This window comes from Drosophila sulfurigaster, chromosome 2L (assembly GCF_023558435.1).
Source record: "Drosophila sulfurigaster albostrigata strain 15112-1811.04 chromosome 2L, ASM2355843v2, whole genome shotgun sequence".
Taxonomy (NCBI): Eukaryota; Metazoa; Arthropoda; class Insecta; order Diptera; family Drosophilidae; genus Drosophila; species Drosophila sulfurigaster.
This window is the reverse complement of record NC_084881.1, coordinates 9,387,732-9,414,488: the sequence shown is the minus strand read 5'-3', so window position 1 is coordinate 9,414,488 and position 26,757 is coordinate 9,387,732. Positions and strand designations below refer to the sequence as shown.

The 26,757-nt window shown below is 34.0% G+C and overlaps 6 protein-coding genes across 6 annotated transcripts in view; 2 read left to right on the top strand and 4 right to left on the bottom strand.

The window, feature by feature from the left end:
* Positions 1-26,757, top strand: part of LOC133850666 (uncharacterized) — an 84,185-nt gene that overhangs the window by 15,656 nt on the left and 41,772 nt on the right. The window contains exon 3 of the mRNA XM_062286809.1: positions 18,766-18,862. The gene's annotated coding sequence lies outside the window, so the exon portion shown is untranslated. The remainder of the gene's footprint in view (positions 1-18,765; positions 18,863-26,757) is intronic.
* Positions 4,190-5,113, bottom strand: LOC133847754 (uncharacterized). The gene has a single exon (XM_062282958.1). It carries the CDS (start codon positions 5,111-5,113, stop codon positions 4,190-4,192), a length of 924 nt encoding a protein of 307 aa, XP_062138942.1.
* LOC133835372 (uncharacterized) lies at positions 7,012-7,793 on the bottom strand. The gene is made up of 3 exons (XM_062265396.1): positions 7,649-7,793; positions 7,263-7,580; positions 7,012-7,199 (listed from the first exon to the last, which is right to left on the bottom strand). The coding sequence occupies exons 1-3, from the start codon at positions 7,721-7,723 to the stop codon at positions 7,047-7,049; spliced, it is 546 nt and encodes a 181-aa protein (XP_062121380.1). The 5' UTR covers positions 7,724-7,793; the 3' UTR covers positions 7,012-7,046.
* Positions 8,429-9,402, bottom strand: LOC133843327 (uncharacterized). Its single transcript, XM_062276836.1, has one exon. It carries the CDS (start codon positions 9,400-9,402, stop codon positions 8,479-8,481), a length of 924 nt encoding a protein of 307 aa, XP_062132820.1. The 3' UTR covers positions 8,429-8,478.
* On the top strand, positions 9,547-10,291 carry LOC133843347 (uncharacterized). Its single transcript, XM_062276858.1, has 2 exons — positions 9,547-9,856; positions 9,918-10,291. Exons 1-2 carry the CDS (start codon positions 9,547-9,549, stop codon positions 10,247-10,249), a joined length of 642 nt encoding a protein of 213 aa, XP_062132842.1. The 3' UTR covers positions 10,250-10,291.
* LOC133843337 (uncharacterized) lies at positions 10,256-11,446 on the bottom strand. The gene is made up of 2 exons (XM_062276847.1): positions 10,889-11,446; positions 10,256-10,825 (listed from the first exon to the last, which is right to left on the bottom strand). Exons 1-2 carry the CDS (start codon positions 11,220-11,222, stop codon positions 10,308-10,310), a joined length of 852 nt encoding a protein of 283 aa, XP_062132831.1. The 5' UTR covers positions 11,223-11,446; the 3' UTR covers positions 10,256-10,307.

Genomic DNA, 26,757 nt, shown 5'->3' with positions numbered 1-26,757 from the left:
AATACTCTGTATGGAATTATATAATTATTAGTAATTAAAAGTATGTATAACAGTCAACTGTCAAATCGAATAGTTTTTAGATAAGATCCATTATATGAGCTTTCATCTCTTTAATTTACTGTTAGATTCATAAAAAGGTTTAATATCTCTGCTTATATGAAATACACCAAGAACAGGTGATGAACAATTTAATTAAAACAATTTAAAAAAATGTGCACTAAATTAATGTATTCGTGATACATATCGATATACATATGCTAAGAAATATATCAAACTCGGCGCATTCCACCCTCCGATTTTATGCGAACAATTTGATGTTGATTGTACGAGACAGTTGCATAAGTTGTAAATGTTCCTTCGGGTATATAACTTGGTATTACACTCGTCATAATGGAATAGCCATTTACATAATAAAGTTTATTCTGAAAATATAGATTATTGATTAAAAGCGGATTTATATGCTGCAAAAATAAAACCTTTATATAAGGGCATGTCAATGGAAAATTGGAAAATGATCGTATATTATCGGCTATCAGTTGAAGCATATAGTGGTTATAGATCACACTCATTCCGTTGCAGTTAAATTTCAAATTTGTGAAATTAAAAGTTCTTCCGCCGTGCTGAAGACCTAAATTGAAGATACCATCAAAGTATTCAACATCTTTAGAAAGTTGAAATTTAACGTATACAGTTGAAAGGTTTTGAGATGTAAAGTTTAACTTATAATCGATTTGGAGCAGCTTTTCATTGTTATTTTTATACCCGCTACCCATAGGGTAGAAGGGTATTATAACTTTGTGCCGGCAGGAAATGTATGTAACAGCTAGAAGGAGGCATCTCCGACCCTATAAAGTATATATATTCTTGATCAGCGTCAACAGCCGAGACGATATAGCCATGTCCGTCTGTCCGTCTGTCCGTCTGTGTGTCTGTCCGTCTGTCCGTCTGTCCGTCCGTCCGTATGAACACCTAGATCTCAGAGACTATAAGAGATAGAGCTATAATTTTTTCGACAGCATTTGTTATGTTTGCACGCAGATCAAGTTTGTTTCAAATTTTGCCACGCCCACTTCCGCCCCGCAAATCAAAAAACGAATAACAAGCGTAATTTTAAAGCTAGAGTTCCGAAATTTGGTATATACAATAATAACTATAGTAGTTATGATTCCTGAGAATTTGGTTGCGATCAGATAAAAATTTTGGAAGTTATTAAAGAAATACTTTTGTATGGGCAAAACGCCTACTTACAAGGGGTCTTAGTTGCTTTGGCTGACAATCTGGTATATTGTGCCGTCTAAGGTATACTTTGAATGCGGTACTACACCGATATACCACATATACCATTTGGTATATTTTCAGTATTTATACCCGCTACCCATAGGGTAGAAGGGTATTATAACTTTGTGCCGGCAGGAAATGTATGTAACAGCTAGAAGGAGGCATCTCCGACCCTATAAAGTATATATATTCTTAATCAGCGTCAACAGCCGAGACGATATAGCCATGTCCGTCTGTCCGTCTGTCCGTCTGTGTGTCTGTCCGTCTGTCCGTCCGTCCGTATGAACACCTAGATCTCAGAGACTATAAGAGATAGAGCTATAATTTTTTCGACAGCATTTGTTATGTTTGCACGCAGATCAAGTTTGTTTCAAATTTTTGCCACGCCCACTTCCGCCCCCGCAAATCAAAAACGAATAACAAGCGTAATTTTAAAGCTAGAGTTCCGAAATTTGGTATATACAATAATAACTATAGTAGTTATGATTCCTGAGAATTTGGTTGCGATCAGATAAAAATTTTGGAAGTTATTAAAGAAATACTTTTGTATGGGCAAAAACGCCTACTTACAAGTGGTCTTAGTTGCTTTGGCTGACAATCTGGTATATTGTGCCGTCTAAGGTATACTTTGAATGCGGTACTACACCGATATACCACATATACCATTTGGTATATTTTCAGTATTTTTGTAGTATATTTGGTATATTTTGTGAAAAATATCGCAAAATATATTGTTTTTATTTAAAATGGGTAGCGGGTATCTCACAGTCGAGTACACTCGACTGTAGCTTTCTTACTTGTTTATATCCAACTTTGTAAAATCAATCACCGCATATCGCTGTTGACGAGAAATAAAATTACTAAACAAGCATTCGTAATTATATAAATTATCTCTATGTATTTACCTTTGCCCCTTGTGCGATCAGTGTACAAGAGAATAAAATAAATATTGTAATAACAGACAAAATTGTAGTGCACATGTTTACTGCTAATTCAAAACTAATGACGCCATGTATAAAATTAATAGCTTCAGTTTAATATGGCCCTAATGAATGAGAGCATTAATTGATTTCTAATATGTCTGGAGTAACCCAAGCATAGAGAGCATATTATGATCGGGTTCCTGATCAAATTTATTGTAGTATAACAAATGTGTATAGCTATTTTGAAAACATTGAACATTGTAAAAGTAAATAGTAATTAATAATACATGCGTTAGATTAATCTATAGTTTGTTGTGGTATGATAAATGTTATGCGCTGTCATATGAATAATAAAATCTGGTCATTGTAAAGTATTCGCAAGTCGAATAAACGTTTTTGTAAATGAATTCAGACCTATCAAGCAGAACTAAAACGATTTATCTTATTTAAGCATTAAAAATATTTAATTTGTATTAAATTGGAAAACACATTAAATTGTGAAACATTTATTTTGACATGACATGCAACATTTTTAGAATATAATAGTATTATTTACATTACTTTCGGCTTAAGTGACCTTCCGTTCATATGCGAAGACTAAGACGCTGATTGAAGTAAATTTTCGCATCTGTGGTAAATGATACTTCGGGAAAATAACTTGGTACTATATCCGTTACGATTTTAAAGCCATTTATATAATAAAGTTTGTTCTGAAAATGCAAAAATTTGTAAATAACATATGTATATGTAAATATAATAATTTAGAGTGCAACCTTTTTGTAAGGACAGCTTAGAGGAATATTGGAATAGGATCGTAAACTAACGGCTATCATCTGATTAAATAATGATTGTAAATCATACCCATTCCATTGCAGTCAATGTCCTGATTACCAAAGCTAATATATTTGCCACCATTTCGAATACTCAAATTAAAGGTGCCATTGAAATATTCCAAATCTTCAGCAATCTCGATGTTTGCATAGATGGTTGATACATTGTCAGAAGTGCAATTAATTTGATAGTCTATCTTCAGTAGCTCTTTGTTGTGGTTTTCAATTTTAAATTTGTCAAAATAAACCACTGTTTTTCTCTGTTAAAAAAACACATACATTTAAGATTAAACTATATAGTAGAAGTAAAATGTCTGTAATTAATTACCTTTGCTCCTTGAGTGATAAAAGTACAAGAGAAAAGTAGAACCAATTTCAAAACAAACAAAATTGTAGTGTTCATGTTTAGTGCTTATAAAAAACTGAATAGTATTTTTTCAAATATAACCAAAGTTACTTCATTGGCAAAATGTTGAATCAATATAGTCCCTAATCGTTTTATAATATTTATGCCGGTTACACATCTATTAATTAACCAAATAGTATAAGAGATAATTTTGTTTTATATCAACACCATTTATAAAAACAATTTCCATGTAGTTATTGTATGTAAATAATAATTATGTACATCTGTACCTCACCTATCGGATTTAAATGGGAATGAAAAGTCTTTAGGTAAGGCAAATGAATTGCCTGTAAATTTTTTTATCTCTATTCAGTTAAGTTTAAGTATTGTAGACGGATATTACTATTGGAATGTTATATTTTCAATGTGACTATTGTACATTATAATTATGAACATCTAACGGTTTTGTATGAGAATGATAGAATAGGTCGCTCAACGAAATTTCATTAAATATAGTTAATTAATAGAATTTGGTTTCCTAATTATAAAAACCCTGTTAAATAAAAATAATGTAATCCGTAAAGGTTAATATAGAATTTAAAAACAAAAACTAAAATATACCGAATGGTATATTCCATATATCAATATCCGAACACATTTAAAATATACCAAAAATAATCAGCCAATAAAATTAATATCAACTGGCATAAGATTCAACATATTTCAAGTACAGTTTTAGCAATAATAATAGAGCACATTAAATTACCATTTATTTACACGATTTTATTATTATTTGAAGATTATTCCCAATCTTATACAAAATGCTGTCGATTGCTGTTATAGATGTAGTAGTAGCCACCATTTGAACGCAGTGAGACCGTATCTCTGGCCGACGAAGACATTGGAGTGGCATCAATTGGCACTCGGATGGGCGACGTTGTCAGGTTGATGGTGCGATAAAAGAAAGCAGTCAAGAAACTGGCACTGATCACAAACGCAATGAAGAAGCCGAGACAAAATATGCAATCCCTGTTGACCTGCAAGCACAGACAGAAAGCTCCGGCAAACTCGCCCAAAGTGCGACAGATTCGTCCCATGAATGTGCGAGGCAGTGGACGTGCTGCGAAGGGGGAGGAGTTGGTGCCACTGATCGTGATAATGTGTTGTCTACGCTCACAGGGCGGGACTATTTCCGAATGCTGTGATTGCGGCTGGGGCACGGGTTGCTGTTGAATCCGTCGACCACTCTGAGGACGGATGGTGTCGCATCTTCTGGTATGAAGTAGTGGCATTGTCTGAGTTGCCAGCTCATTGTTTTGTGTTTGCTGCAGAGATGTGTCCGCTTTATCTCTGGCTTTCACCAATAACTCCTCAATTACCTCCAGATTGCGTGTGTAGCGTTCGAGAAGATGTAGAATGCGATGCAGTCGCTCATCGTCATAGCCTATGGTTGGCTTTGCCACAGATGTCAATGTTGAGGAGCTGCCTTCGTTGAGGGGCCCAGGGTCTGGCAGTAAACTCTCGATCATTTCCTCAACCAAAGCCTTGGCCTCACTAAAGTTCAGATGCTCCAATGCGTTCTGCAGACTGTTGAGACTGGGCGCCAGGTCGATGGGCAGATCGGTTTCCGTTTCGCCCACTTGACCATCCAACAATTGAAGCACGTTCTCAACACTTGAACTCTGTTCTGGCTGCTGCTTCCCATCGTCTGGCGGTTTAAAGTTGTCATTATCCATTGTTAATTTTGGATGTCAATTTTTCAGGCCTGAATTGAAAATCATTTTTATGCGATAAAGTATGACGTTCACATATCATTCAAAAAATATGTTTTTTTTACATCTTATCACATATTTGTGAACAAATTCTAAATTTCTCGCCATATGGCATTCAGGGAGACGCAGTCTGCCATCGTAATAAACAGCCTAATAGCCGATTTAGTGCACGAGGCTATCGAAAAAAGGCTGTCGAACAAAGATCCCATCAATCAAGGACCTTGCCAAAAGCTCTATGATATCTTGGACATTGCGCCGTGCCACACAAATTTGGTATATACAATAATAACTATAGTAGTTATGATTCCTGAGAATTTGGTTGCGATCAGATAAAAATTTTGGAAGTTATTAAAGAAATACTTTTGTATGGGCAAAACGCCTACTTACAAGGGGTCTTAGTTGCTTTGGCTGACAATCTGGTATATTGTGCCGTCTAAGGTATACTTTGAATGCGGTACTACACCGATATACCACATATACCATTTGGTATATTTTCAGTATTTATACCCGCTACCCATAGGGTAGAAGGGTATTATAACTTTGTGCCGGCAGGAAATGTATGTAACAGCTAGAAGGAGGCATCTCCGACCCTATAAAGTATATATATTCTTAATCAGCGTCAACAGCCGAGACGATATAGCCATGTCCGTCTGTCCGTCTGTCCGTCTGTGTGTCTGTCCGTCTGTCCGTCCGTCCGTATGAACACCTAGATCTCAGAGACTATAAGAGATAGAGCTATAATTTTTTCGACAGCATTTGTTATGTTTGCACGCAGATCAAGTTTGTTTCAAATTTTGCCACGCCCACTTCCGCCCCCGCAAATCAAAAACGAATAACAAGCGTAATTTTAAAGCTAGAGTTCCGAAATTTGGTATATACAATAATAACTATAGTAGTTATGATTCCTGAGAATTTGGTTGCGATCAGATAAAAATTTTGGAAGTTATTAAAGAAATACTTTTGTATGGGCAAAAACGCCTACTTACAAGTGGTCTTAGTTGCTTTGGCTGACAATCTGGTATATTGTGCCGTCTAAGGTATACTTTGAATGCGGTACTACACCGATATACCACATATACCATTTGGTATATTTTCAGTATTTTTGTAGTATATTTGGTATATTTTGTGAAAAATATCGCAAAATATATTGTTTTTATTTAAAATGGGTAGTGGGTATCTCACAGTCGAGTACACTCGACTGTAGCTTTCTTTACTTGTTTATATCCAACTTTGTAAAATCAATCACCGCATATCGCTGTTGACGAGAAATAAAATTACTAAACAAGCATTCGTAATTATATAAATTATCTCTATGTATTTACCTTTGCCCCTTGTGCGATCAGTGTACAAGAGAATAAAATAAATATTGTAATAACAGACAAAATTGTAGTGCACATGTTTACTGCTAATTCAAAACTAATGACGCCATGTATAAAATTAATAGCTTCAGTTTAATATGGCCCTAATGAATGAGAGCATTAATTGATTTCTAATATGTCTGGAGTAACCCAAGCATAGAGAGCATATTATGATCGGGTTCCTGATCAAATTTATTGTAGTATAACAAATGTGTATAGCTATTTTGAAAACATTGAACATTGTAAAAGTAAATAGTAATTAATAATACATGCGTTAGATTAATCTATAGTTTGTTGTGGTATGATAAATGTTATGCGCTGTCATATGAATAATAAAATCTGGTCATTGTAAAGTATTCGCAAGTCGAATAAACGTTTTTGTAAATGAATTCAGACCTATCAAGCAGAACTAAAACGATTTATCTTATTTAAGCATTAAAAATATTTAATTTGTATTAAATTGGAAAACACATTAAATTGTGAAACATTTATTTTGACATGACATGCAACATTTTTAGAATATAATAGTATTATTTACATTACTTTCGGCTTAAGTGACCTTCCGTTCCTATGCGAAGACTAAGACGCTGATTGAAGTAAATTTTCGCATCTGTGGTAAATGATACTTCGGGAAAATAACTTGGTACTATATCCGTTACGATTTTAAAGCCATTTATATAATAAAGTTTGTTCTGAAAATGCAAAAATTTGTAAATAACATATGTATATGTAAATATAATAATTTAGAGTGCAACCTTTTTGTAAGGACAGCTTAGAGGAATATTGGAATAGGATCGTAAACTAACGGCTATCATCTGGATTAAATAATGATTGTAAATCATACCCATTCCATTGCAGTCAATGTCCTGATTACCAAAGCTAATATATTTGCCACCATTTCGAATACTCAAATTAAAGGTGCCATTGAAATATTCCAAATCTTCAGCAATCTCGATGTTTGCATAGATGGTTGATACATTGTCAGAAGTGCAATTAATTTGATAGTCTATCTTCAGTAGCTCTTTGTTGTGGTTTTCAATTTTAAATTTGTCAAAATAAACCACTGTTTTTCTCTGTTAAAAAAACACATACATTTAAGATTAAACTATATAGTAGAAGTAAAATGTCTGTAATTAATTACCTTTGCTCCTTGAGTGATAAAAGTACAAGAGAAAAGTAGAACCAATTTCAAAACAAACAAAATTGTAGTGTTCATGTTTAGTGCTTATAAAAAACTGAATAGTATTTTTTCAAATATAACCAAAGTTACTTCATTGGCAAAATGTTGAATCAATATAGTCCCTAATCGTTTTATAATATTTATGCCGGTTACACATCTATTAATTAACCAAATAGTATAAGAGATAATTTTGTTTTATATCAACACCATTTATAAAAACAATTTCCATGTAGTTATTGTATGTAAATAATAATTATGTACATCTGTACCTCACCTATCGGATTTAAATGGGAATGAAAAGTCGTTAGGTAAGGCAAATGAATTGCCTGCGTTTTTTTTATCCCAATTCAGTTAAGTTTAAGTATTGTAGACGGATATTACTATTGGAATGTTATATTTTCAATGTGACTATTGTACATTATAATTATGAACATCTAACGGTTTTGTATGAGAATGATAGAATAGGTCGCTCAACGAAATTTCATTAAATATAGTTAATTAATAGAATTTGGTTTCCTAATTATAAAAACCCTGTTAAATAAAAATAATGTAATCAGTAAAGGTTAATATAGAATTTAAAAAAAAAAAACTAAAATATACCGAATGGTATATTCCATATATCAATATCCGAACACATTTAAAATATACCAAAAATAATCAGCCAATAAAATTAATATCAACTGGCATAAGATTCAACATATTTCAAGTACAGTTTTAGCAATAATAATAGAGCACATTAAATTACCATTTATTTACACGATTTTATTATTATTTGAAGATTATTCCCAATCTTATACAAAATGCTGTCGATTGCTGTTATAGATGTAGTAGTAGCCACCATTTGAACGCAGTGAGACCGTATCTCTGGCCGACGAAGACATTGGAGTGGCATCAATTGGCACTCGGATGGGCGACGTTGTCAGGTTGATGGTGCGATAAAAGAAAGCAGTCAAGAAACTGGCACTGATCACAAACGCAATGAAGAAGCCGAGACAAAATATGCAATCCCTGTTGACCTGCAAGCACAGACAGAAAGCTCCGGCAAACTCGCCCAAAGTGCGACAGATTCGTCCCATGAATGTGCGAGGCAGTGGACGTGCTGCGAAGGGGGAGGAGTTGGTGCCACTGATCGTGATAATGTGTTGTCTACGCTCACAGGGCGGGACTATTTCCGAATGCTGTGATTGCGGCTGGGGCACGGGTTGCTGTTGAATCCGTCGACCACTCTGAGGACGGATGGTGTCGCATCTTCTGGTATGAAGTAGTGGCATTGTCTGAGTTGCCAGCTCATTGTTTTGTGTTTGCTGCAGAGATGTGTCCGCTTTATCTCTGGCTTTCACCAATAACTCCTCAATTACCTCCAGATTGCGTGTGTAGCGTTCGAGAAGATGTAGAATGCGATGCAGTCGCTCATCGTCATAGCCTATGGTTGGCTTTGCCACAGATGTCAATGTTGAGGAGCTGCCTTCGTTGAGGGGCCCAGGGTCTGGCAGTAAACTCTCGATCATTTCCTCAACCAAAGCCTTGGCCTCACTAAAGTTCAGATGCTCCAATGCGTTCTGCAGACTGTTGAGACTGGGCGCCAGGTCGATGGGCAGATCGGTTTCCGTTTCGCCCACTTGACCATCCAACAATTGAAGCACGTTCTCAACACTTGAACTCTGTTCTGGCTGCTGCTTCCCATCGTCTGGCGGTTTAAAGTTGTCATTATCCATTGTTAATTTTGGATGTCAATTTTTCAGGCCTGAATTGAAAATCATTTTTATGCGATAAAGTATGACGTTCACATATCATTCAAAAAATATGTTTTTTTTACATCTTATCACATATTTGTGAACAAATTCTAAATTTCTCGCCATATGGCATTCAGGGAGACGCAGTCTGCCATCGTAATAAACAGCCTAATAGCCGATTTAGTGCACGAGGCTATCGAAAAAAGGCTGTCGAGCAAAGATCCCATCAATCAAGGACCTTGCCAAAAGCTCTATGATATCTTAGGCATTGCGCCGTGCCACACAAATGATGAAGACATTGATGTTGATATTGAATGCACTGTCAAAACTAGCAATACATTGATTCCAACTCTTGGTCAAATTCATCCTCAGAGCGATCGTCAAGGTGAACAGCGATGTCAATGGCACAAATGGTTGCTGCCTACATTGGCTGAAGGTGAATTTTAAGTTTGAAAATAAAACTGATTTTCGTAATTATACTCCTCTTAAACTCACAGATAGCTCTGGAGATGAATTGGAGATTTACTTAAGAAGTGATAGTTGGACTAAGAATGTGTCGGATATTGCCTGTCAAACTGAGCAACCGCGTTTCCGAAAACGTTTGTCACCATCTGCAGCAACTAATGATCGTGCCCTGTCACTTGAGAGAGCACCCTGTGAGATGAATCGCCAGACGATCTTCATTGATGGGGTGTCTGTCCAGACGCCTAATATACAAAGTCGACCGCCATTATCCGATCGCTTTTGCTATATGTTGACAGATTTTGCTTCGGCATTATACTGCAGTCTCGCCATTATGTGTTGTTGTACCCCCAGTATGTTTCGATAAATCTCATTTAGGCAATCTAATATAGTTTTTAATACATTAGAATATATCAGACATGAATTCATATTGGCTGCCCCCGTACGCGAGTTAAAGTGCTCGTTGCATCGCTTCGGGGTGATAAACTTGAGCCCAAGAAGCTATAGTAATGGGATATGATCAGATATAGACACCACAGACACAACACTACGAAGAGCACATAGGTGAAATTCTCGCCCATCATAGCAAAACACGCAACCAAAGATCGCCAGGCCTCGACCGCAACTTGCCACATTCGCTGCCGCAATGGGGCACGTTCCAGCGCCGTTGCCGAACTAACCGATTCAACCTCAATGTGTAGGGTATGTTGATAAGGGGCACTCGTCATAAGATTCTCATTCCGCCTCTCTTGCATTATTTTCCCAGATTTTTCCAATGCCATTAGCAATTGCCTCTTGTCGTCCTTGCTATGACTGACCTCATGACAGGAAGTCTGGCAAGCCGATTCCCGGGTCACTTTACAGGGTGTCGCCAGCAGTGTGCTATTTGAAAGCTGCATGCGATTGAGACTCACAGTGGCGCGCAAAAGCTCGCTGCTATTACCTGTGTATCAGACAAATTCTGGTTAGTACAACACTATTGTGTTTTTTTGGATCTCTCTCTTACGCTCTAGTTGCGTGTGCTCCTTTGTAAACTTTTCAGATTGTGTTCGCTTGAGCTTGGACTGTGGTTTGTAAGGCATCTGTTCGTTCGACATGATCCTTGAGTAATTCTCGAAGAGACTAAGCAGCTCAACAAATCGATCGGTGATGTGTTTGTGACTCTCTTGAACATCTGCCAAAAACTTGGGTGGACTCAAGTTGCTCGGCTGCTCTGGCTTCTTGATGTTCCAGCCAATGTTCTTGGCATTTGCATTCGATTTACAGTCATTGCCCTCAATGTCGACCACCACAGCAGCTGCGCTGTCGCTGCTATTCTCCGGCATCTCTGTCACTGGCATTTCGTCTAGTTGGATTAATGATGGTTAATGTCGCTGAAGAGTCCGTTGGCTATATAGTTGCCCGCAATTTTCGTATTTATGTGCGTGTGTGTGTGTGCTCAATGCAAGTATGAAAGTGATGGTAAAAATCGAAGTCGAGCTTCAGTGTTGTCGAGTATTGTTTGTGTGTATATGTTTGCTGTTGTATCTTTCGTATTTTCATTTCTGTCATTTGATAATTTGAAATTGTTGCCTGTCGTCTGTCGTCTGAGTTTAACCCTAAGTCAGTTCCATTCGCCTAGTGGATAATTTTGTGCGCTAAATTAAGCAATTTCCCGAAACCGTCTGCACGCTTCTCAAACTCAAACTCAACATCAAAATTGCAACTGGCCAATGGGCAACCAACCAAGCACTCGACCACTTAACCACTTGACCACTTGACCACTCCGTTGTTCGAGCTATCTACCGGCTTCACTCTAATACGACAATTATAACGGTCTGCTGAACTAATATTATTTTGCATAACTGCATTTTGGGCATCAACTTTAAAGTAAAACGTTTTGACATTCCAAATTGATGTGTATTTATTCGAGAAGGCAAATTAATTTTTGTTAATTTCAACATGTTTTTCTAGTCTTATATTTTCGTGATTTTCCAAACATCCAAACATGAATTAAAAATTCGCAACATTTGTGTAGCATACTTTTTGGGGCTTCGCTTTTATCTGCCTTTAAGCAATAACTTTATTTTATTTATGTATTTCAAGTTGACACATTTTTGTAAAATTTTTCGTTACAAATTTGAACTTAAATTGAGTTGTAAAAAACAAGGAAAACCAAATGCACTTGTAATTATTCATTGGTCCAGTAGAAACATAACTAAATCATTGAATTTCTTGTAGCCATGCTCAAGGGCATTTCCATTTCGGTTTTAACACATTCTGACACCTGCCACAAACAGAGGCATCTACTGGTCTGGTCAAATGGCTGCAGCTGTGTGTTGTTGTTTCCGCTGCTGATGTTGTTTTTTGTTATGTGTATCTTTTGCTTTGGCCATTGATAATAATATTTAAAGGGCTTAAGTGAGCCGAAGATTTATATTTGTTGCCCATTGGCTAAAATCTCCCTTCAGGACAGCTACCCAACAACAACGACAACGACGTCGACGATGAGGACAAAAAACCAACAAACACAATTTATTGATTTTGTCGCACATAGTACATCAAGTGTGTGTGTGTGTGTGTGGCAAGTGTGTTTGTGCAACGAGGATGCTGTTGCCAGGCATCGCCATTACCATCGTCTGCCCTGCACAGGGCACTGGGCCCAACAGGCAGCCAACGCCTGCGCCTGATTCGTCTGCCAGTTGATTGCTGTTTGTGTGTCTGAAGGTGCTGAAGCAAAACAACTCAGCCCGAAGCCTCCTCCCCAGTCTGTTCCCCAGACCATGCCCCACACCCCAGCGATTCTGTTTTAAATTTTACATTTAAATTGCACATTTGTTGCATACCCTACAGCAGCAGCTGCACACTTTTGTGGACTATAATATTTATGGTACTATGTTGCGAACGTTGTGCGAGTTGCAGAATAGACACATTTCCATTCTGCTGGGAATTCTTACAGTTTTGAAATGAAGGCTCCATTATTTCTACAATATCTTATATTCTGATACGTTTTTATAGTATTATATTGATAATAAACTTCACTTCTATCGATTTAAATGTTTTAGAATGATTTTTTTAATTGCCAAAAAGGCAATAACAATAAGCAAAGTGTTTGTGAAAACAATTGAAATAGAAAGTTCCAATGGCTACTTTGGGGATATTTGAATTTCAAGTGTAATTCGTTAAAACTTATAGTATTTACTTGTTATGTTTTTAGTTTCGCTTAGTTTAATATATGTACAGTGTGTATATCTACAGTGTGTGTATAGCTATTTGAATGTCTTGTCAATTTATTTATTCAAATAAATAATTATTATTAACTTTGGCTTGCGATTAGAATTAAACTGTATTTTGAAAATCTGTTCAGAGAATGATTAAGTATTACATTTTCATCCACAGTTGTTAGTTGGGATGAAATTAAAACATATATGTATATGTATGTATCTATGCGTACAATAGTTTATCCAAAATGCTGACCTTATTGCACACTAAAACTACTTAAGCCACAGTTACGCCTTTAATTTATAAGGTGTTGCTGATTATGCTTAGCGAAGAACATAAATATAACTGGCTTGCTCGACCCTTAACTGGCCCTGCAGAGGCGGCTAAGCGTTTGCAAAAAATTCTTGGTGACGGCCTCCGCCTCTTGTGCCGAGAGATTCCGAGAAGCGGACCCATAAATATTATTTGTTTAGATATATTTATGTTCACTTACATATATACTTGGCTTAATGCTTGTTTGTTTCCTATTACTCGACTCGCTCGTTTATCATCGCCTGCTGCAAGTTTGGTATCTGCCTCATGCGATTGCTCCAAAGTTTAGCAAGTCGAGTGCGCCCAGCATGCATTCAATTAAGTCATGCGACGATTTCGAAAATTTTATCATGATTATCATTATTATTATTGCCTCAATTTGGCAACGCAATGGCACAACTGATTATGAGGAACGATTTAGTGCATATATATAAGAAATTCAATTAGAATTTAGCTTAAAAATTAAAAAATAAAAAAAAATTGCGAGAGAATTATACAATTTATCATTTATTTAGAGTTTGAAAACCTAATTGACAGCAAAATTTAATAATTAAATTGATAATAAAACAAGTAAATGAGCGGTATTATGACTAGACTACACTAAATAAATATACAAAAAAATACTGAAATATACCAAATGCTATATTTAAAATTATTTCTTGAAAACGTCTAAGATTATTCTAATCACAAGCAAATCAGGAAATATAAGGACTGCAATTCTTTTGTAAGTCCCGAATCTAAAATAAATTTTTATTTGCTTGCAACAATAACAAATGTTGTTAAGGACTTAGGACTTAGACTTGTTAAAGTCTATGATATTAAGGTGTAAGATATAATCTCAGCAAAAATATGTATAGTTTAAATGGTTAGCGATGTCTTCTTCTGCCTGTGCTACTCTATATGATAGATATCAGGTATAATTAAAATTAATTCATGAAAGTATTGACCATATTTATTAGGTGTTTACATACAATATCAAATAAATTACGTATACGTTACGATTACGAATTTAACCACAGCTTTGGCAAAAGTTGATAAGTTCTGAAACTCCGGTTAATACATTCATTAACGGAATGTAAATGCATGCATATTGAAATATCGTATATAGCTATAGCCTTGTGTTTTTATATGTGCCACATTCAGGGTTTTCCTAGTTTAGTCATCGTAAGTAGTTTCTTGTGTGCCATCGACTCATAATATTTGAACAGCTAGTACGAGTATATTTAGATAAGATATATGTATTTTCTCGTGTTGACTTTCTGCCACACCCATGACACATTCCGTCTAATTTCTTATACTTACATGTATGTGTGTGTGTGTGTGTGTGTGTGTGTTTATGTTACTCTCTGTCTGTGTGTTCATGTCAGAATCGCTTACACCTGCCAGAGTCGTCAAAACATTGTCAGAGCGTTTGCCACTTGTCTATAGACAAGGTAAAAGGTAAGTGAAATATCCGCTATTCCCTCAATTCCTGCTGCTCTTTGCACTTCAGCTCCCGTCCATTGAGAGTTACCTGGCAATCAGTAGCTACTAGCTACCTCTACCTCGGCTTTGACTGCCTAGATGGCCACTTGGGCGCCGTCGCTTGCTCCTTTCCTGCTGTTAGTTGACATTTAATGGCATTTGACACTCTGCACGGCGTGTCCGCAAGACAAAGGAAAAAAACATCAGGTGCAAATAGCGAAAAAATAGAAAAAAAAAATAGATAACTGGAAGGAAGTGTATTTCAAATTTAAGTTTGCACGGTTCTCTATTATCCATTATGCATCTGAGAATAAAATGTATAAAAAAAGCGTCAACAACTATTCTTGATTACTTTATGAACTTTACAAAATATTTCGAATAAACATGATACTCGTATGCTTAACTAAGTGTTTGCTAAATGTAAGGCGCATACTTTTAAAACCATGAAGTTTAACTTCGGTATCCCTTTTAATGTTTTTGTTTTTCTTGCCAGGGTAGAGTATAATTTTTGGTCCAGCGTATACGGCTAATGGAAATATGAGCAGACCTACAAAAAAAAAAAAAGAAAATCAATAACAGCAGCAAAGTCAAAGACGTGGTCCATCCTAATGAAGTTGTTGTTGTAGCATCCTTCGAACGGATGCTGGAGCAAGAACAACAAGCATGCACTTAATGCTCTTGTTTGCTTAACTTTATTTGATGTCCTTGCGTTGATGCTGTTGGATGTTGGATGTTGTTACTGTACTTGTACTCGTTATGCTATTTGTTTTCTACGACAACGTTGTTTACAAATGAACGCCCGTAACCATGAGGACCTCGGGCAGCACTGGGAGCTAACAGGAGCTGCGCCAGGAGCCGCGTATGTTGACCACTTGCACGCACAGTTACAGCGAGAGAGAGAGAGAGATTGGAACGAGTACCAAGAGGTTGGTTAATGCATTTAGCGGTGCTTGAGAGTACTCGTAATATACGTGGCCTGAAGCCCTTGTCTGCTTTGGTCCCATCGTTTCCTTTCCCTTCCCTGTGGTGCGGTCAAATTGTAGCCACATCGCATATTCGTATATTTTTCTCGGTGTATACTTCGAAATGCCAACGTCACGCAGCAGGCAGCAGGCTGTGTCCTGTGGGAAACAGGATGTGGGGTTAGTTGCAGTTGGCCAAGGGATCAAAACGTCTGAGGCACTTCACATTGCATGTATTTTTAATTAATTGCATGCCCGAGTCAAGTCGACGCGCCTCGAATTTAGCAACCAACAAAACTGACCCATTCAGGCCTGACTCCCCCTTTTCTACTCTCTTCTCTTCACCTTTCATTTGCCTTCTGCACCTTGCGTCACTTATACATATATATTTTTAATATGTTCATGTTGTGCAGATACTCTTTGTTGAAAGCCAACTACCCCGTTTTGTAGGCTCACAATGGAGTTAAGATTGATTGAATTATGCTCGTTATTTATTAATGAAAGAATTATGCAATTTTTGTAAACATTCTGGTTAAATTTTTGTGTTTATTATGCAATTATTTCGCGATGTTTGAAAGACGTTTACATTGAAATTGTTTTTAATCAATAATTATAATTTGGCAATTCTTAAGAATGAAACAAAACTAGGAAAAAGTGCGAGGTCTTCAAAAACTTAATTTAATTATTGGTCAAAAGAAAAACATTGTTAGCATATCAATGAGTACTAGTTTATTATCAAAAAAATGATTCATGTTTTTACTCGTTTTTTTTTAATAAACTTTTCAGTTGCTCACCGAAGTGTTTGCGACACATAATAAACTTTGACGTCTTAAATTTCTAACCAAAGATCTTTTAAGCTTTGAAATTACCTAATATATACGCAAATGATCTTTGAACTTTGTGTATGATTTGTTTAATGTCGGCATGAATTGATAAGCCTCAATTAGACCGTATAACGATCATTTGCTGAACGAATCACGTTTTCAAAAACAAGTTGTACTTGACTTATAAATACTCTATTATATGAAAAAGAAAGAAACTTCCATTCGAAATGCTTCTTTGCTGAACTCAAATGCTAAATGTGCTAGCTTTCTATTCAATTATATTATCAATTAGTATTTAAAATTTCAAAATCATAGAGATAGTAATGATTTTTTGATTTATTGCGTTCCATTTATCATAGCGTATACGTGAGTCGATGACTATTACATTTTCATTTTCATTTATTGCTCTGGCATGAGACTTGACCGCAAGCCAATGCCGTTTGCGTCACCGCAGTCGGTACATCATTTGCGGTTAATTGTAATTAAAGCTCAGTGGCTTGCTTCAGTGCACACATGCACCCACACTCAACTTGCTTGGCATTCGCTCAATGTTCTTACTTTCCACTCCTTTGCACTCGATTCACTCAGACGAAGCAGTCGCTTTTGATTGTGTCATAAGCAAAGCAAACATTTCTGAAACGATATGAAACATTTTACAAAGCATTCATTGAGCCAAACCTCGGTTAACCAAATTTTCAGTTAATACTATATAAACAATTAAAAGCCTTCAAAGGAGAAGTAAAATGCCAGAGAATAATGACAGAATATCTTATCGCAACAAAATACCCAATTCCAATTCTCAGAACGCAATCGTCAATCGCTTACGCACAAACGGCCAGCGACAAATTATGGATTTCACCTCAACCCAGGAATTAAAGATAAGGGCAGGCGATGTACGAATGGCTCGCATGCAAATCAGCCTCGCTAAGCTACGTCAAGAAATGGAGCAGTCCATGAAACTTGTCGATCAGCTCTGTCAAGAGGCTCGTTTGGATGCGCATAACGCCATAAAATAATATAGAACGACTCATTTGTATCGCTTACTTGCAAAATATAAGTTTTCTTTGGTCGCCTTATTATTAATACATATGTATATAAGTAAAGATCTTAAATGTTTTTAGTTTTATTTATATTAAAAGGGTTTTGGTTTGATTGTGAAGTGAGGTTTTTATTAAATATTTATTAATTCTCTCTTTTGCAAAGAATGTTAGTCATAATCTTAGCTAATGTATTTTAATATAAAACTGATTATTTTATTTTGCTTATGTTTACTTACAATTCGATGACATCAGCAATACACCCTTCATATTAAGTGAAACCGCGATCTTGATTAAGATGATGACTTCATTCACATCAATTTGCCTGTTTATATATATGGAAATTTGTTTACGGTATAATGTGCATTATTTTAATTTAAACATTTAATTACTAGATTCAATGTCAATTGCTCATATATACATATATAAATTTTATATCCGCTTCCCATAGGGTAACTTTGTGCCTGCAGTAAATGTATGTAACAGGCAGAAGGAGGCATCTTCGAGCCCTACTGTATTAATGACTTCTGAATATTTGGTTGCGATCAGATAAAAATTGTCTAAATTACTTTTTCTTGCTCTGGCTGACAATCTGGTTTATTTTGCACTCCGTAGTATATTGTAAAGGCAGTACCATATCGATATACCAAATATGGGTTTCGATATATTTTTGTATGTTTTCAGTATATTAATATGGTATTTTTTCGACTATGGTTTTTATTAAAAATGAGTAGCTGGAATCTCACAGTCGAGCTTTCTTCCTTATTTTGAATAGAAACATACTTCCACAATATATAATTATTATTCAAATTAAATTTGATTTGAATTTAGTATAAGATAAAAGGAAAACATAGTATAAGAAGTATACCAATTGATTTTTTAAATTGTTTAGAAATAATAGTAAAAAACAAATAGGACAATCAAAAAAAAAAAACAGATGATAATAAAAATTTACAATTGCAAACTTATTTCTATAATCAAAGACTTTGTGAGCTCAACTCATATGTCATAGCTATCTCCATTTAAAGAATACATATGACTTTATATACAAGTTTCTTGTTTTATGTTTATTGTCACTTGCAGTTGTGCCGACACTCGAATCCGCCGAACAGCATTGCCATGCTCGGAGTCAACCAGTCGGAATAGACGCACGAAGAGTCTCCTAAAGCAGTAGAGACAGGTGAGTGAGTGCGCTGCACTCATATGTTAATAACTTATGGGGAGTGGGTGATGGCTTGATTTAAATTAAAAATTTATTGCATACATTTTTGCGCGCTGCCATTGCATATAAAATAAATACTCACTCACTCACACGCACACTTTTACACACAGTTGCACACTTGCACACAACTAAACTCTTATATTTGTGTGTGTGTGTGTGTATAAATTAAATTGTTGTGCGCCCAGGGGCGAACAACCGCCGACATGGCATGCCATGAACTCCAATTTAAACCATCAACGTACGGGTTGAGGGTTACACAGCTTGCAACACGGTGGCACCACGTTGCTCTGTTTGGTGGACGGAGAGAGCGAGGGAATATGCAATGGGGGGATCCACCACTTCAGCAACCGTTTTTGATTACGCGCGTGTTTTCGCGTGCAACTAAATTAGCGCACCTGTAATCAAGTTTTTTTTACAACAGCAGCAAACAAAAAAACCAAGTAATATATAAATTAAACCGAATATACAATACTCTTCGCCAGACCGGGGATCTATATAAATGGCTACATATGATAATTCAATCTTAACATCAAAAATATCAACTTTCCAAAAGTTCTTCCGTTAAAAAATACTAAAATAAAGTTTAACATATTTTTCCAAAACTTTTATTACTTAAAGGGTAACCTAACATGTATTTTTATTTATTTTTATTATATATATATATTTATATTCTAATAAAATGAATAAAAATATGTTTTCTTTTTAAATTTGTTACTGTTTTATTCCGAAAAAATAACATTTTTCTCGGCAAGCGATAGGAACTGGTATTGAACCATTACCAGCGAAGCAATTACACACATTCAGTATGCAAAAATCACACAACTCCCAGCGAGACTATTAAAAGTGTTAACAACGATGCTAGCATGCCCTTTATAAGAGCCGAAGTAAACGGTTTGAAATGTCAACAGAAAGTAGCGTAAAATAATGCAAACATGCAATGCCTCTATAAATCATACAAACTTGTTCGCCCCTTCGAGCTTCGAAGTGCAGTGTTGCAAAAGGAATATAAATGCGATATTCTCATGTTTAAATGGGCTGAAAAGTGTGCTTTAAAAGTGTGCTACCCAAAACAATTGAATAGCTTTCGTATGAAGTCAAATCGATTTAAAATCTTTCAGGTGATTTAAATTTGGATTTAAAATAAACAATGGAAAAATATGTAGTGGTAAAGAAGAAATATAATTTGCTTTTGAAATTCTCACTTAAAAAATTATCAACGAAAGTGCGACATTCTGCAGCAACATTACTGCCGCTTTTGCGTTAAATTAATATATATTATATATGTATATCCGATTGAGCCTTCACTTTTTGGTCACCCGACCAATAGAAGTCACGTATAACACTGCTCGTTTATTGTAGAAAAACGTCGCATTTGTTATAAAAGTTATTTCAGGCATATAGACAGGCACTATTTTCGTATCCATTGTAAATCCATTTATAAAATATGTGTAGTTCTGCAAAGAAAAATGCGAAAATTATTAAAACTGTTTACAAATTGTATTCTTTTCGATTTTTGGAACCTTCTTTAAAGGGCAGTTTATTGGAAAGTTTGACACACTTCGCAGTCCCACAAGAAGTAATTGAATCAAGTTTTGACTGTAAACCATATTCAAGGCAGCGCAATAGTCCATATCTAATGACAAATAGTTGACAAATTTTTTATTATATTCGACACCCACAATGTAGTGTCCCTTCATGTTTGTTATTTCTTCAGAAAATATAAGATCTCCATATATTGCGGAAATATTTTTCGATGTCCGGTTGATATGACATTGAATTTGTAATATTTCAGGCCATTGATTCACACATTCCAATTTGGTAAACTCTATAGATCTTTTTATCTGTTGATAAATGTATGGTAATTTGGTCAATTTAAATTATTTTTTTATTCCCCGACTTTATATTCAAACTTACAGGAAACTTACCTTTATTCCCTGAGAAATTAAAAAAATTTTGAATAACGTAGCTATCAAAAAAACGGACACAATTCGAGCAACCATGTTTAATGTATGTCATAAACTGATCGCCTATTACTATATAATAATTGTACTTTGATCTAATAAAGTACTTCATGCAAATATAAATCTTTTTTTAATAGGTTTGTTTAAAAGCATTTTAGAACTTTTTGTTATTTTAACGTTTGGGTCTTTTTCAACTTCATTTAACAGTTTATAACTACATACGTAAAGTTCAAATTAATCACTATTGTTAAATATTAAAGTAACTTTTTGGAATAAAAATAATCATTAATCATTAATCATAAATAAAGAGTTAAGTTATTGCTCAATAAATATATAGATAACAAAACAAAATCTAGCGGAACAAATTCTAATTATATTCTACAGAAAACCTAGAATTGGATTAAGCCTAATCCGAATAGTTTGGCCCTTACTCAATTGCCAGCTTACATTTTGTTTGTTATTTTCATAAATAATCTGTTTTTATTTATCACTCATAACTCACTTTAAATTCTCCGCAACTCTTTTAAATTTAAGTAGGTATATCGTTATTGACAGTAATATATATCACATATAGTATAGTAAAAGTCAGAAAAATTTGTTTAATAACATAATTATTGACAATTTAAATAGCACCCAATCGAACAGATATGTACTTACTACATATAGTATTAAGAATACTCAAGTTCAAATGCTTTACGTAGAAAATAAAAAATAAATTATATTTGGAGTAGAATTTATTAAAATTATATAGTTTCTTCAATTTTATAGGAGTAATTCAAATTTTGTTTTGTTTGTTGATATAAATCTATTAAATTTTAACGTGAATATGAATATTGTAGTTGTTTCGTAGATTAGTTCATTTTATTAATGTTCTCTCATATTTTTTTCTTCCTTAATTCACTATAAATATTAACTTCACTAAGAGGGCGTAGATTGACATTGAGTTCGGCGTTTTAAACAAACGATATTTCGGGAAAATAACTTGGTAATAGTTTTGTATTAAATGTAAAGCCATTGAAGTAATATAGTTTATTCTGAAAAATTAGTTATAATAAATACAAATAATTAATAATAAACAATTCTTTATTAATGGACAGTTCAATGAAATTAGTCTATCAACAACAATCCTCGTAACAACATCTTTGTATAGCCTCTAAAATCAAGAGTAATGTAATTAATATGGTTGTCAGTATATTTAAGTCTCAAACTAAAAGTTCCTGTAAATTTAAGTACATCTTCAGATAACTTTACATCTGCATATACAGCAGATGCATTGCTTGAAGTCCGATTTATAATATATCTATATTCCAAAAGCCCTGGTTTCTTATTATCAACATTCATCTTGGTAATTTGGAATCGTAATATTTTTCGGTGCAGAGATAACTTAATCATGGTATAAATGTTGTCTCAAGGGAAAAGGGAATCACTTTCTTAGTAAGTCATATCGATTTTTAAGGAAAAGGGAATCACTTTCTTAGTAAGTCATATCGATTTGTAATCATCCAGGTGATTTAAAGTAGGATTTAAAATAAACAACGGGAAAGTTTTATTGGTAAAGAAAAAATATAATATCCTTGGGAAATTTTCACTTAAAAACTGATTAACTAAAGTGCGATATTCTGCAGCAACATTAAGTGCAGCGTTTGCATATATCATATATGTATGTATATCCGATTGAGAACTTACTTTCTGTACACCCGACCCATACAAGTCGCGTAGAAAAATGATCGCTTGTTGTAGAAAAACGTCGCATTTGTTATAAATGATATTTCAGGCATATAGGCAGGCACTTTTTTCATATCCATTGTAAATCCATTTACAAAATATGAGTAGTTCTGCAAAGAAAAATGACAAAGGCATTAAAACTGTTTACAAATTGCATTATTATATATTTTTGGTACCTTCTTTAAAGGACAGTTAAATGGAAAGTTTGCTACACTTCGCAGTCCTACAACAACTAATTGAAGCCAGTTTTGACTGTAAGCCATATGCAAAGCAGCGCAATAGTCGACATCTATTGACAAATAGTTTAAAACCTTTTGATTATATTCGACACCCACAATGTAACGTCCATCCATGTTTCTTATTTCTTCAGAAAATATGGCATCTGCATATATTGCGGAAATATTTTTCGATGTACGGTTGATATGACATTGAATTTGTAATATTTCAGGCCACTGATTCACACAATCAAATTTGGTAAACTCTATAATTGTTTTTATCTGTAGAGAAATGTATGATAATTTTCTCAATTTAAATTATTTTTTTATTCCCCGACTTTATATTAAAACTTACAGGAAACTTACCTTTATTCCCTGAGAAATTAAAAATATATTTAATAACGTAGCTATCAAAAAAACGAACACAATTCGAGCAACCATGTTTAATGTATGTCATAAACTGATCGCCTATTACTATATAATAATTATACTTTGATCTAATAAAGTACTTCGTGCTGATGTAAATCTATTTTTAATAGGTTTGTGCTTGCAATATTTAAAAGCATTTTAGAACTTTTTGTTATTTTAACGTTTGGGTCTTTTTCAACTTCATTTAACAGTTTATAACTACATACGTAAAGTTCAAATTAATCACTACTGTTAAATATTAAAGTAACTTTTTGGAATAAAAATAATCATTTTAAATAAAGAGTTCAGTCATAGCCCAATCAATATATAGATAACAAATTCTAATCTAGCGGAACAGTTTTCTGTATAATTGGATTTAATCTAATCCGATTAGTTTGGCCCTTACTTAATTGCCAGCTTACATTTTGTTTGTTGTTTTCATAAATAATCTGTTTTTATTTATCACTCATAACTCACTTTAAATTCTCCGCAACTCTTTTAAATTTAAGTAGTTATATCGTTAATAATATATAGTAATATATATACATATAGCACAGTAAAAGTCAGAAAAATTCGTTTAATATACTTTTGACAATTTAAATAGCACTCAATCGATCAGATATGTACTTACTACATAACATATAGTATTAAGAATACTCAAGGTCAAATACTTTACGTAGAAAATAAAAAATAAATTATATTTGGAGTAGAATTTATTAACATTAGATAGTTTTTTTCAATTTCATAGGATTAATGCAAATTTTGTTTTGTTTGTTGAAATATAAAATATTAACGTGAATATGGATATTGTAGAATAGTCTATTTTATTAATTTCCCTTTTATTTACTTTTTCCTTAATTCACCATAAATGGTAACTTCACTAAGAGGGCGTAGATTGGCATTGAGTTTGGCGTTTAACGCAAACGATGTTTCGGGAAAATAACTTGGTAATTGTTTTGTATTAAATGTAAAGCCATTGAAGTAATATAGTTTATTCTGCAAAAAATAGTTATAATAAATACAAATAATTAATAATAGACATACCTTTATTAAGGGGCAGTCCAATGGATAGTTGGAAATAGCGCGTAATCCATCAACAACTATCTTCGTAACAAAATCTTTGTATAGCAACTGCAATGCCTTACAGTAGTCCAAATCAATAGTGATGTAATTTATATACTTCTCAGTATATTTAAGTCTCAAACTAAAAGTCCCTGTAAAATTAAGCACATCTTCAGAAAATTTTACATCTGCGTATATAGCAGATGTATTGCTTGAAGTCCTATTTATAATATAGCTGTATTCCAAAAGCTCTGGATTCATATTAACAACATTCATCTTAGTAAATTCCAATCGTAATATTTTTCGCTGGCAAAGATAAATCAATCGTGGAATAATTGCTCTCATAAGATAAAAATGTGATCCACGTGTGATCAAATTTTGACGTACCTTCGCTCCCTGCGTAACCAGAAACAAATTATATATGAAAATCACCGCGATTTGTGTTTTCATGCTTAAAGTTCGTAACAAACTGAAATTTGATTTAAAAAATATAATTATCTTTCCTCTAATAAAGTACTTTTTTTTATCTATATTAAGCTACAATTTAACATTATTAATAATTTAGTAATTCCACGAGCTTTTTCCAAACTCATTTATTACCCTCAAGCGACAAGAATAGTAATTCAAAAATCAGTGATGGTTGGTTATTCAGTCAATCACATCTTTCTACAAAAATATAAAAATTTCTGTATTGTATAACTGTTAAACTGTTGAATTATAAGTTTGGGTCGGCAGGAAATACATATATGTAACAGGAAGCTTTACCGAATATATCTACAGTTTTTTCTAGCATTATTTTTTATTATTGCAATCAGATCTCAGATTTTCTCCACGACTACCTCTGCGCACGCAAATAATTGGAAAGTATTTTTTCATGAACTATATAAAGAGCGCTAAGTCAAACAGATATATCATTTGTTCTTTTAAAAATTTCTAAGGTCTTTCACGTGGAAGATATTTACTAGTGCAATTTATTCAATTTATTTGTTTTAAGTCCTTAGAAATCATTAATATTTTGTCTCTACACATTTGTTATATTCTCTTGTCGATATGCATACATGTTGTAGCTATTTTATAAAATATTAAACTCCAATATTATGAGTTTTTAATTTAATTCTTCTTCAGATCACCATAAATTTTAACTTCACTTAAAGGACGAAAATTGGCATTGAATTTACAATGTAGTGCAAATGATATTTCGGGAAAATAACTTGGGAATACTTTTGTATTAAATGTAAAGCCATTGAAATAATACAATTTATTCTAAGAAAAAAAACGAAAATTATCGTTATGAAATACAAAGAGTTGCTTTTAAACTTACTTTTAATAATGGGCAGTCCAAGGGATAATTGGAAATAGCGCGTACTCCATCAGCAATAGCCTTCATGAGCAAGTCTTTGTATAGCAACTGCAATGCCTTACAGTAGTCTAAATCAAGAGTGATATAGTTAATATACTTGTCAGTATATTTTAGTCCCAAACTAAAAGTCCCTGTTAATTTATGCACATCTTCAGAGAACTTCATATTTGAATATATAACAGAAATGTTATTTGAAGTCCGATTAATAATATAGTTATATTCGAAAAGCTCTGTATTCTTATTATCAATACTCATCTTTGTAAATTGCAGCTGTAATATTTTGCGCTGCCAAAAATAATTTATTTTTATTAGGGGCAAAATACTCGATAAAATAAAAATGATAATCAAATGTTTGCATACCTTTGCTCCTTGCGCAACCAGACACAAATTAAATATGAAAAACACCGCGATTTGAGGGTTCATGTTTAAAGTCTGCGACAAACTGTTATTTGATTTAACAAAACTCAATTATTTTTAGAGTAATTAGGTACTTTTTTTGTTGAACAGTAATCTCTATTAAGTTGCAATTTATATTTGCTAATAATATAGTTATTTTAGGTGCTTTTTCTAATGACCACATAACATATGTAACATATATATCTCAGACACAATAAGAGATACTGCAAAATTTTCCCTTGTTATTTTTATACCCACAAGAGATATATTTTAGATTCTTTCTACGCATGCAAATGTGGTATTATTAAGACGATTACAGACTGCAGATGAACTCAGATCTTTTTTATTAATTTGTTGTAGCTTAAAAGTTATAGGACATAAGAACTTCACTGTATGCATAACATTTATTTGGTGCTTTATTTTAATGGTGGTAACTTTATTTATGTGCTAAGCATCAAAGAATGCTGCACAGAAATACAAAATGGTTCACAAAAGCCATTATGCCAGTGAGATCAGTGAGATCAGTTTCTTCAGTTATGTCTTGACTTCGGTTCTCTACCGTCACTAGAGAAAAATTTCTATACCTTTTTTATTTACCTTTTCTTAAGCTCTCCAAAAATTTGAACTTCCATTAGAGGACGTAGATTGGCATTAAATTTGGTATGTAACGCAAAAGATATTTCAGGAAAATACCTTGGTACCACTTTTGTATTAAACGTAAAGCCA

Bases quoted from the DNA above. Each gene is read 5' to 3' on its own strand.
- LOC133847754 (XM_062282958.1), bottom strand. From the start codon at position 5,113: ATGGATAATGACAACTTTAAACCGCCAGACGATGGGAAGCAGCAGCCA.
- LOC133835372 (XM_062265396.1), bottom strand. From the start codon at position 7,723: ATGAACACTACAATTTTGTTTGTTTTGAAATTGGTTCTACTTTTCTCT. The intron at 7,581-7,648 runs GTAATTAATTAC...TTTTTTTAACAG, and splicing joins TTATCACTCAAGGAGCAAAG to AGAAAAACAGTGGTTTATTT. The intron at 7,200-7,262 runs GTTGCACTCTAA...TTGCATTTTCAG, and splicing joins TAAGCTGTCCTTACAAAAAG to AACAAACTTTATTATATAAA.
- LOC133843327 (XM_062276836.1), bottom strand. From the start codon at position 9,402: ATGGATAATGACAACTTTAAACCGCCAGACGATGGGAAGCAGCAGCCA.
- LOC133843347 (XM_062276858.1), top strand. From the start codon at position 9,547: ATGGCATTCAGGGAGACGCAGTCTGCCATCGTAATAAACAGCCTAATA. The intron at 9,857-9,917 runs GTGAATTTTAAG...TTAAACTCACAG, and splicing joins GCTGCCTACATTGGCTGAAG to ATAGCTCTGGAGATGAATTG.
- LOC133843337 (XM_062276847.1), bottom strand. From the start codon at position 11,222: ATGCCAGTGACAGAGATGCCGGAGAATAGCAGCGACAGCGCAGCTGCT. The intron at 10,826-10,888 runs GTAAGAGAGAGA...TCTGATACACAG, and splicing joins GGAGCACACGCAACTAGAGC to GTAATAGCAGCGAGCTTTTG.